The following is a 12684-nucleotide window of genomic DNA, read 5'->3' on the forward strand; positions in this document are numbered from 1 at the left end:
ACACTGATCTCAGTCTCAAATTCCTAACCCATTGAACCTTCCTTAGAGTGTCTATTACCGTATTTCTTCACTTGAATGTCTAAGCCAAAGTTCAGACACAAGAGCAAACATCAAATAGAGAGCAGGCACAATAGTACTAGGCTCTTTCAGGAGATTCACTTTAATACTTCTTTTTCTAACAAAACCGGGAGCTCATCATTTATTATCCAACTCCTTAATTAATTAAGTAAATTACAACAACAATCACAACAATAGGTGACTATAACATGTTCCACTTGCAGCAGTTTAGAAACAAAAGACTTAAATAAAACCTCTGCCCCCAAGGAGCCCGTGCCTGGCCGAAACGGACTTACAGACACACTGTAATTATTTATGACCCACCTCAAATTCAGAAAGAAATGGTCTGGCGGGGGGGGGGGGGGGGGGGGGTTGGGGGGTTGAGGGGTGAAAAAAAAAAAAAGAAAAGAAAGAAAGATAAAAGCATTTTTAACTTACCATCGACCCGAACATATAAAACTCCACAGAGCAGTAGTTGTGTAAACATCAGCAGACTCATTTTGACATATTACAAAGGATCCAGATTCTTTAAGAAACCAATCCCAGAGAGCAAAAGTACAAAAATAAGTATCAAAAAAAGAGGTAGGTCCAAAGTTTAGACTTTCCTAGATACTAATTAAAGTCAAGAAGAGCAAATTGCAAGATCAGACGGGGTTGGTGGAGAGGACTTGAACGGGGCACATTCAGATCCATCCAAATTAACAGAGGGCACTTCAAAGGCTGCTGTATTTCCAACACTCTGGCTTCCTAAATTCCCACAAATTCAGCCCAGCCAGAGGTATTATTTAAGTGTGTCTAACCCTTTCTCCTTAGGCTCCCTTGCAATCCAAAGCCAAGTTCTTTCTTCAGAAGTCAAGATGATGAAGGGGGAGGAAAAGACCTAATTCCTAGAAAGTGTTCCACAAACTTGCCAGCGCGCTGCCGAAAAACCATTGGCCTGCCTACTGGTTTTCTTTCCCCCGGTTTCCTTCTCGGTAGCAGCTCCACGTCCGGAGTGATTTTTTTTTTTAAATATATATATATATTTACTTAACTTCCATAATAAGGATGTGTCAAAGCAACACTTTGCAGGCGGGCAGACTTGGCGGGCCTCTCCTTTGCAGCCTCGTTGTCTCCCTCCACCTCTCTTGTTTCCAAAAGAGAGGAAAAGGGAAATCAGGACGATTCGGGTGGAGAATCCGAACTCCTACGTGGTGGGGCTGCGGGGAGGGAGGCAGGGAAGGAGTGAGGGAGGGAGGGAGCGAGGGAGGGAAGGGCCGGGCTAAGGCTGAGGCCGCAGCCACCCCCGGGGGCCGCCTCTGAGCGATTGTGCACCCGGCGGCGACTGCGGGCGAGCGCAGAGCCGGGCGCGCGAGCACAGCCTGGGAGCCGCGGAAAAAGGGAGCTCTCGGTCCAGCGCCAGTCGCGGTCTGCCGCTTGCCCGGGTCCCCCCGCGGGTCCCCGCGGTCCGGCCGCCGCCGCTGCTCGGGCAGCCAGGCAGCAGAGCGTCCGCCTCCTCCAGCAGCTGCCGCTGGTGGAAGGACTTAGAGGAGGGAAGGCGAGGAGGCGGGAGGGGAGGGAGGAACGAAAGCTGCTTGGAGTCTGCCCCGGGGAGGGGCGGGGGCGGCGAGGGGGTGCGCCGAGCCCTCCACCTCCAGACTCCGCCACCCGCCCGCACAGGGGAGCGGGGAGGGGGTCCCGGAGAGCGGAGAGTCCCAGCGGGACGGAGAGGAACAAATTCGGAGATCCCCGCCGGCAGCCCAGGGCCGAGGCCACCGGTCAACTCCGTCTCCTTCCCCGCGCCTCCCGGGGCCCCCTCCTTCCCGCCTCGGGAGGGGTTAGGTGGGCTCCAGCCTCCTGCTCCTCGCCGCGTCCCGTTTAATGGGCAGGTAATTTTCTCGGTGAGTGATTTCATGGAAGCCCTTCCTAATTATTCATCCCTCAGTCTGCCGGAGCTGCACGCGTTTTCTTGAAAAAGATCACCCTCCAGGACCCAGGGCGCAGCCTCATTACCCGTTAAAATCACACAAACACTCACTCTTCTCCTTTTAGCCAAATGAGAAGCTGAGTAGGGGGTGGGGGGAAGAAAAGGACAGGAAACGAAATATAAGCACCCTTTGGACCCGAAAGGTTGTGTGTGGATGCTTCCTATACGGTTAAAAAGCACAAGGGGTGGGTGGGGGAGGAAGGGTGCAGAAATCTCTAACCTCTAGCGGCTCATTTTAGCCAAGATCTATGGCCCCCTGCGGCATCCCGGAGGGGAGGAGGGAAAGGAAGGGGTGGCATCCCCTCTTATGTTACTCGGTTGCCTTTTGACCCCTCAAAGATGAGTTTGATGAGCGATCGCGCCCTGAGAGGGAGTTCCGAAGGAGATGCTAAGTATGGGGAAGCGGGGATCACAGAGTTTGGGGGCGAGGGATCCCCGAAGTCTTTACCCTCCAGAAACCAGCACCTCCATAAGGAATTTCGGAAAACATAAGCTCTGGTTGTGGAAAGCCGAAAACCCAGCTGAGCTCATGGAAGCTCAAAAAGAAGCCGAATTTCAGCCCCAAGACGACAAAACCCTGAAAATTAAGGCCAAGACTACCAAGTGATGCCATTCAGGACCGGGATGATTAGGGAAGGCCAGGTGAGATCAAAGGGATGCCAGTGTCTGCGGTGCCCCGGTGTGGCCGGTGTGGCCGGGCCCACGTGTGATCACAGGCTCGCTGGTAGCTGTTTGATGCTTGTTCAGATGATTAGAAGGCGGCTTATAGGAACTCACGCAGGTCCCTGAGCTGAGCTAAATGCTGGATGGTGAGTCTTTAGTTCCCCCTACTGGAAAGTATTAGGAAAGATTCTCTCCTTAAGGGGCAGTGTGAGGAAGAGCCTTTGTTTTGGTGGATACATTTTGGGGCTGCTACTTAACTTAGTTCTCCCTTGCATATTATGCGCGTTTTTTTTTTTTTTTTTTTTGTTTTTAAGTCAGCGACGTTCAAGCAATTAGGAGAGATCTTATGGTACCTCAGCATGCTTAAAAATTACTGTAATGAAATAGCCTTGCAAAAGAATAAAACAACCGCTCTTCTCATAGAGCATTAAGAGTAATTTCAGCACACTTTTGATCTACAGTATTTACTTGTATAGAAGAAAAGTGCATTAGGTTGCTAAACTTGAATCACTTGAATTCTCACGGTAATGATTCTGAATGTGCTATTGTTTTAGCACCCCATGAAAAAAGGCTTACGCATTAGGGAGAAACTAATTCACTCCCCACCAACCCAAAAGCCCAATAAGTCTAAATTTAATAATACTGTGGTCTAGGAAAATCCAAAAGGGCACTAGATTAACATCTTTTTTATCTCTGGAATGGGAAAATAATTAAAATTCTTCAAAACTTTCATTTTAAACACTTGGGCTTGGTTTACCCAGTTCAGGATTTGCAATGTCTAGCTCATGTCTCCAAGTAATATACACCACCAGCTTATCTCGGGCCAATTTCCTTATGTGGGTGAATTTTTTAAGATATGCTGAAAACAGAGTCTCCCTAATAAAATAATGCAGGAATTAACAAATCATATAGACTTATAAGACCTTCAATTTTAAGATGGTTCCCAGAAAGGAAGACATCAGAGTATTTCAACTAGAAGTGTTTTCTCATGACTACTTATTTATCAGGCAAAATATAGATTCTATTTTATACTTGATAGACTCACCATCTGCAAATGCCTTTCCTTAAGTAACCTATAAAATCATTCAGAGGCAGAAAGAGCATGTGTGTGGGAAACAGAAGGAATAGATTGGGTGAGATCAACATACCATCAATTGCCATTGTCCTTCAGGGCAGAAAATGTTACCTCACTCACAGAAAGTTATCCTTGTGTGGGATATGACAGATTACACCATGCAGAGAAGAGCTTTATATAAAGAAAATCTCTTTGGTTATACTAGCATTTTTACCAAGCATCAACATTTTGCATTCATAACTACTTTACTTTCTAAAAGTGAAAAGCAAGCCAGTGATTTTAGACTGGTACCATTTTTTAAATGTTTTTTGTTATTATTGTTTGTCATACACTAGCTACCTTACGGAATGATGTCCGTACCAAGGGAATTTTGGAGTCTATATTTTCTGCTTTTCTTATAGTCAAGTTCATAACTGACTTTTTAAAAGAATGCTTTGTCAGTATCTCATTTGATATGAAATGTGATAAAAAATATTATTTTATAAGAATCTCATCCCAAGTGAGAGTTTAGGATTATGACCAAATGTCTCACACTAAATTAGCAACAGTAATGAGTCTCCAGTCAGAAATTTGTTATGGACAACACTAATTCCAAATGAACAAAGACACCACCTTCTGAGATGCAGGATAAGATCTAACTTGAAAATGTGCATATTTCAATTATACTTAACACACTTTTAGTGAGCACTGCCTGTAAAAAAATTGATTTCTCACTCCAAATGTTTAATTAAAGGCAAGTCTTTAAAATCTGAAGCTTCTAGTAGAAAATTTCTTTTTTAGCTAAATTTTTTTTAGCTAAAAAATCAATTTCAAGGTTTTCCTTAAGCCAAAAAGAAACAGCAATGGCTAAGAACAATGAAGCCCATGACCACCAAATCAGAGAGCTTAAGCTACAGAAAAATCAAATGGTATCTGGCTTCAATGTCTTTCTAAATATAAACTGTTTTTTCTTATCTAAACAAGCAGCTGAATAGATAAATGTAGATGGAAATCTAGGCTTCTTTTGTGTAAAACCTGCAATGGTATTATATATTCAAAGTGTGCCTATGTATTTTAATACATCCTAAGATCCTAAGAAACTATCATTAACTGTAATTTGGATAAGGTGATCAAATGGCCTTTGTGATTGAACTTCTGAGTAGTGGTATTCCAGGAAAAATGTAAAATAACCATATGAAGGAAATCTGCACAGTGTAACATGTTAAGTATTTCTTTTTCATACCAGATTCCCCAAGGATGTGGTAAAAACTGCAAAATCCTAATCTACTTTTTTCAGCCTGCTCGTGTTATAATTGCAAGGCGGCATATATAGTAAAATAAAAGGTTTGATCCATGATACTAATTTTAACATATACTGCCATGTGGTGAGTACTAACCACATGTCAGGGAATTCTTCTCATTTTAAAAAATTCACCATATTGTTAAATTTCTACAAGAGCCTTATGTTGTTATTATTCCCATTGTACAGATGAGAAAAATGAAGATTAGATAACCAATCCCAGTTAGTAAAAGGGACAATCTTCCTTTGAATCCTGACCTGAATACAAAATCTATGCCCTCAAGAACCTCTTGGGATTGATTTAAGACACCTACCACAAAATAGTGTAACACTATAATACATTACTCAGATCAATTAAAGAAAACTCCAGTGTACCAAAATATATAGAAATGTGATCATTTTTTCTTGAAAATTGAAGAATCTTTTTAAAGCCATTGCTCAGCTTCAATTTTTCTATATAAGATTGTCTTATTATACTAAACAGAAACGTCACATTAAATGACACATGTGGGTTATTATCTATAAAAGGACACAGGACAACTAAGGTAAGTGAAGCATTAAAAATCCTGATCAAAGAGAGACGGCTCAGTTGTCCTTACGTGATTTTTTATTACACTTGACCTTGTTCCAGAAAGGATTTGAGGGAGCCAAGGTAAAATGAATATTGTTCTTCTGAAGTATATTATAAGTATCTGATTTGAATCAATTCATTTTGAAGTAGTCACCAAGACTTGTCTCTCTCTATAAAGTCTATCTGTGTACCTAGTTCTGAATAGCATTTTTGGTATATTACATGGAGTTATTAATCTGGAATTTAAGTTGACTAAAATACAATAATATTTCATTTAAAAGAGTGTTCTCTACAGAATACAATCACATTTCCAAGATAGAAAACATTTCTTTTTTTAGAGTCCAAAATCTATTTGGAAAATAATTTTGTATCTTGATTGAAGAGTTCAGTGATACTTCTAAATTAGCATAACTTTGAATAAACAAAATATTACAGTAAGTGGTAGGTAACATTGAGACCGAATTTCTCTAAGTGTGTATACCTTAAAATTTTTAATTTTAAAAGTTACTTAGAGGTTCCTTAGAGGTCATTGATGAGATTTCATTTATTGTCATAGTGTCAGTTCAAGATGGTCCATTACCCCTTCAGCCCCATCTTAGTAAATTGAAAACCTAAAGTTAAAAGGTAGCTCTTAGGTATCAAAGATGATAATCCCTCATCTATACTAGGCTAATGGTTTTACAAAATAAGCAGAATTATCAGCCTTGCAAAAAACGCTCATTATCTGAAAGTGCAACTTCAGGCATTCACCGTGACAGGCTAGAGTGAATATATGTGCCAGGATTTTCTTTCCTGCCCATTATTTTATCATTTCTTTTTACTGACGTCAAGCTATTATTTTAGTATATAGCTTAACTTCAATGACATAAAGTAATACATTATTTGCTAATTTTGCATCACACTTTCGTGAACCCAAAAAAGTCCCTTTGCTTCTTTGCCAAATGTTTCCAAGTCCATCTGCTCCAATCTGGAATTTGTATAATTGAATTTTAGTAACACATATTTGTAATCCTAATAGGAAAATTTATTTTAAATCCAAAACAGATTTTTTGTTGTTGTTCATATAAAGAATGGATTGTCAAGGATTTATGAAAAGGCCAATGATACCCATGTGTCCTATGGGTACCTGTGAATTCTTACAGTTGTATGCCGACTGAATCTCTTTTAGGCATGTTTCAGAAAGCGTTCTTCAAATTGGAAAAAGATGCTTATTCTTCCTTGCAATAATATTATGGAATTAATCCAAGAGTACATAAAACCTAATTGAACTGTCTATGTTTTTATCATATAGAAGAACTAATCTGTTTTGGAGCAGGTTCTGATTTTCTTCCAATATCCAAATTCTTTTATTTTCACCTGATGAAACAAATTTTGACTACTTATGGAGTACCTGAAGTTCTTTTTACAAAGAATAGCAGATTCTTTGTTGTTAGATACATACCAGCCGGGAAATCTAAGTAATATAATTTTGCTCAAATTAGAGATGTAAATACACATTGTCTTCCATAAGTGATAAAATGAAATAAATGAAAAGAATCTCCATGGCTCAAGTTTATAGACAAACTTGCAAATAAAGGAATAATGTATCACATACTTTATATGATAGTATTTCAATTTGAGTGAGAAGTCTCTCTCTCAAGTGGTTAGTTTTTTACTTAGTGAAAAAGATTGATATCAATGAACAATCTTTATCTCTACTGATTAGTCTTTTACTTAGCGAAAAAGATTGATATCAATGAATGATCTTTATTCTCTGAGCAATGTTGGCATTTTCATTATATACTAATACAAATGTAAAAGATCCAAAGCACCAAATACTTAATAATGAAAAATACTAGTACAGTTTTTGACAACACTAGATACAGATTTTATAGAACTCTTCACGTCATCGGCCTGCTTTTACTTTTACCATCATTTAAAAAAAATGTTCACATGGCTAGTTTCTTATATTCATCAGAAATACAAAATGTAAATAGCTTTACACTTTATGTAGTATATTTGTCATTCAAATAAATTTCTGGGTTTTAGCAATGTGAAAAAATGTTTCATCAAATTTTTATCTTAATTTTTCATTTTTCTAAGGTTACTCATCTGTAATCTTTTTCTCCGGCCTTTGAGCAAACATTAGGCTCTCAGGTATGACTAGTATAGAGAATGTCAATGGAAATTTTGTAGCATGATAAGTGTAAGGATGTTTTGTTTAGTTGTTGTTATTGTTTTATCTTGTCTCTATTGCTGGCTTAGGTCCAGATTGTAACTTACCTATTATTTTCTTTCTCCCTTCTCTACCAAACACATTAAAAACACTTCCATTACAAAGCTAGAGGTACTACATTTATAGGAGTTCTGGTAGTCTGTTTACCAGCCCTCATTCTGAGTCACATTTAAACTATCAAAAAGGAGATGGAAACCTATATTATTTTAAAGATTTTTCATAGAAGATTTCACAGTATTCTTAAGTAAACCATTCACTTGTCATCAGGAAAATATTAGTCTTCTCTAATCTAACACTGAAGTAGCATTTCCACTCCATTATCTCTGCAAAGAGAAGGGATAATGCATGGCATCCTAAATAAGAACACAATAGAGAATACTGAGATAGAGGTAGAGCTCTGAAATAGGATGCTGAGTACCTATCTGCATTGTAATTTTGGTACTTACAGTGCGATCTTGACAATTACCTTAACTGTAAAACAAAGATAATAATGTTGCCTACTCGCAAGATATTTGGATGTTGCATTTGAAGAACTTGGTCCAGTGTACATTGTAATTGTTTGCAGTACTTAGGGTCATTGACGTGTACTAATAATCCTCCATCATGATGGCAAAGACAATGCTGATTGTAATCTGAGAATCCTCCTTCCTTTCCTCCATACTCCATACAGAATTCTCCAGCCTTCTCTGCAGTGGTGTTGGACCATGTGATTGAGTTTAGCCAATGGAATTCAGGCACTTCTAGATTTGCCCTCTAAGGTCCCTCCTATAATATACCCCTTCATACTCTGGCTGTCCCTTCACTTTTTGGATGGCCAAATAGAAAACACAGAGCCACTGGATAAAACACATTAATTTCAGGATGAGTGTGGAAGCAGACTCACATCATCTCACTCTCTGTTGTATGCTTTGTACTGTGAGTTAAGCAATAGATGTCTTGTCATGTGTCAAATTCTGGAAGTTTGGTATTCTTTGTTTTAGCACTTCACCTGTGCTGACAAATATAATCAGCTACTTTGAATATTGGCCTAAGTTTAAATATTTATTTAAACTGTATGTTGTAATATATTTCTTCACAGGACATTAAACTATGGTTAATATTATAAAAATTAAAGAATAATAATACCTAAATTTATAAAATAATTACTATATGACAAGCACTGTAATACAGCTTTTAAATTAATTGTCTTACTAAATTTTCACAAAGCATATGAAGGTGGTTTAGTTTCATAATTCACAGTATTTAATGAAACCTCAAGTTGTTGATGTAACTTTGAAAGTCTCATAGTTTTCAGCCGTAACTCATATCCAGTATCTACAAAGCCTATGGTATTACCCAGGATAGGCTAATGTATTCTCCAGCAGTGACTTCTCAAAATTTTTTTCCATTTTCATTTATTTAAGAAACTACTATGGTCTGAATGTTTTCCCCATCCCCTCTCACTGGCTTCAAAATTCACAGGTTGAAATCTTTTTGTTTTTTTTTTTTTTTTTTGGACACAGTCTTGCTCTGCCACCAGACTGGAGTGCAGTGGCACAATTTCAGCTCACTGCAACCTCTGCCTCCCGGATTCAAGCTATTCTCCTGCCTCAGCCTCCCGAGTAACTGGGACTATAGGAACACAACACCACACCCAACTAATTGTTTTGTATTTTTAATAGAAACAGGGTTTCACCATGTTGGCCAGGATGGTCTCAATCACTTGACCTTGTGATTCCACCTGCCTTGGTCTCCTAAAGTGCTAGGATTACAGGTGTGAGCCACCATGCCCAGCTGGTCACATGTTGAAATCCTAACCCCCAATATGATAGCGTTAGAAAGTAGGGCCTTTGGGAGGTAATTGGGACATGAGAGCAGATTCCCCATGATTGGCATTAGTGTCCTTATAAAAGAAACCTTGGAGAAATAATCTCTTCCACCAAGTGAAGAGACAGTGAGAAGGTACCACTCATGAACCAGAAATAGAGCCCTCACCAGACACGGAATCTACTTTTGCCCTGACCTTGAACTTCCTAGCTTCCAGAACTGAAAAATAAATTGCTATTGTTTATAAGCCACCCAGGTTATGGTATCATGTTATAGCAGCCTGAATGGACTAAGACAGGAGCATTTTTAGACATTTCTGTCTAGTACCTCCCATGGAATTTCAAAATGATATATAAACTACATCTATATTATTTATAACATATTACATATTGCATATATAATGTGTATTATATATATTTACATATGTATATATGTAAATATTATTTATTACATATATTATATGTAAGTCATATATAATTTATACACTATTATATAATAAACATGTATGCTTATACATATTTACTGTAAATATGTAATTTATATATTTTAAAAGTTCTTTATATATAAAAAGAGAAAGGTATGTTTTTTTGCCCCAAGAACCATCTTCCCATCATCCACATTGAGAATGAATATTCTACAAATACAAACAATTCTAAGCTCTCAAGCAAAAATGGTTATTTCTTATTATATTTGGCATCAGCTGGGAACTCCTCTACATCATCCTCATTCCAGGACCTAGGCTGCTAAAGCACTCATTTTCCAAACAAATGAAAAGGCAAAATATGGTTGCTAAATCTGGCTGGAACAAATAACACAATTTCTTTTATATTTACTGCCAAACTAAAACACAAGTTCCACCTTCAAGGCTGGCAGAAAGCTGGAAATATTTGTAAACAGCTGTACCTACTATGATGCATATCCACCTCCTACAGATTCCTTTGCTTTTGGAGGAAATAGTGTAAATTCATGGTGGCAATATGGGTATTGTAGGCTAAAGCAAAATGACTGTTGTGTGTTTCTGTACTGAGTTGAAGAGGGTCCTCCAAATGAATATCCATCTAGAATCTCTGAATGGAATGTTATTTTAAAATAGGGGTTTTGCAGATATAATCCAATAATAAGTGAATATGAGTTCATACTGGATTAGAATGAGCCCCAATCCAATGATTTGTGTCCTTATCAAAAGAGGGAAATTTGGACAGAGATACATGAGCTATATGAAGATTATGGAAGAGTTGGGAGTATATTGCCACAAGTCAGGGAATATCAGGTCACCCAATGCAACAAGAACAAATTCTTCTCGAGAGCCTTTCTCAAGAGCATGGCCTTGCCAACACCTTGATTCTAGAAGTCTAGTCTTTATAACTGTGAGAATAAATGTCCTCTTGTTTTAAGCCACTAAATTTGTGTTACTTTGTTACGGCAATGCTAGGAAATGAATATAGCTATTACTTGTTCTGATAAATTCAAAATGGGAAAATAACTTTGTATATACCAAAAGCCAAGTGAATTAATGATAAATTAGTAGAATATTAGAAACTGGTAATATGCATTTTAATCCTGTTTAAGTGAAAAGTTTATTATATATTTACATACACACAAATAAGTATGTGTATATCTAAATGCAAACAAAATTTAAATGTATGAAGTTTACTTGGAAAAATCCATTTTAGAATTTCAGAACTGAATGGTATTTTTAAGATCATCTTTTCGTTGTATAGCTCAAGGATAGGAGACCTACGTAAATTAATCAAAACACCTTATTAATAAATTAGTCTTTAAAAATGTCTATCACTTTACCCAAGACATCTTTAGTAATTTAGATATTATCTTTAGTTAACAGTTACTGCAGTGGCTAGTGGTTTCTGGTTATAATTTAATTGTTTACATTTTAGCATATTTTTAATTCTTTGTATAAGAAGAATCATATCAAAATTTAACAGTAATTCTATACTATGAACATGCTAGAAGAAAGATTCAATAACTATAGTCTGTATGTGGAAATGTTATATAAAGTATTCAGTCCTGGTTTTGTTCACATTTATTATAAAATGCCTCTTGCAAAATGTACTGAAGGTTATCACAGAATCAGACTTCTACAACTGCCTATGGCAGCAAGTAGGAGATTTCAGTCATTTTCTCTACGATTTATTTAATGTTGTCTTAGAGAGGAAGAATGTTTCACTCTCATCTTTTTACAGCTCTCCTGTTTTAAAATATAAGAATTAGCCAGATTTCAATTTCTATGTCACTACCCAATTTCCTTCATCATTTTTCTTCTACATTCAATTAAATAAATAAAAAAGAAAATTATCTCCAACCTTAATAGCTCCCCAAATTACCTAACATATGATCTATTTTGGGAACTCTTTCATATGCACCTTAGACCTGACTGAGGCCAGCCAGTCTTCGTGACTATTAATAAGTACTAAATACACACATACGCCACACAGCCCACATGCACAATGAAAGGTGATGGGCCTCTTAAATCAAGTTGGAGAAATATAGTCTCATCAGTCTGTTACTTTCCGTCTAAAACAACATCCATAATAAAGATTGAAATGTATCACTAGCAATATTTGTACAGGGAAACATATGAAAACCAGACCAAAATCTTAGAAAAAATTCATATTATGCTGTACAATTATACTGTACATACTCAGTGCCCTGTGTTGTACCAAAACCTTAGTTAGTGTGAACATCAAGTATTGGAAATAAAGAAGGATATGTTGGTTTTTTTAGAGCCACACACACAAAATAAAAGGTACAGAGAAGGTAGATATTAGAAGATGTTTAAAAGGAAGAAAACATCTCACAAATATTCAGCTGTATGTAAGGCAACATAGAGTCATAATCTGAGGACAGTGAAAAGTCCTGTTTGCATAGGACCAAGAAAACAATAAGCAAGAGATACCGATTTATTTTGTTTTGTTTGAGACAGTCTTGCTCTGTTGCCCAGACTGGAGTGCAGTGGCGCAATCTCGGCTCACTGCAACCTCCATCTCCCGGGTTCAAGAGGTTCTTCTGCCTCAGCCTCCCAAGAAGCTGGGAC

General features: G+C 37.7%; 1 protein-coding gene across 38 annotated transcripts in view; it reads right to left on the reverse strand.

Annotated features, from left to right (window-relative positions):
• ROBO2 (roundabout guidance receptor 2) overlaps nt 1-12684 on the reverse strand; it is a 1334178-nt gene that overhangs the window by 598323 nt on the left and 723171 nt on the right. For 11 of the 38 annotated variants that reach the window (XM_078358530.1, XM_002761306.6, XM_035282887.3 and 8 more), the window contains exon 1: nt 496-1572. The exons of the other annotated variants lie outside the window; for them this stretch is intronic. In XM_078358530.1, coding sequence (XP_078214656.1) covers nt 496-556 — 61 coding nt within the window. In that variant the 5' untranslated portion in view covers nt 557-1572. Of the gene's footprint in view, nt 1-495; nt 1573-12684 lie in introns of those variants that run through there. 38 annotated transcript variants of the gene reach the window in all.

Source organism: Callithrix jacchus, chromosome 21 (assembly GCF_049354715.1).
Source record: "Callithrix jacchus isolate 240 chromosome 21, calJac240_pri, whole genome shotgun sequence".
Classification (NCBI taxonomy): domain Eukaryota; kingdom Metazoa; phylum Chordata; class Mammalia; order Primates; family Cebidae; genus Callithrix; species Callithrix jacchus.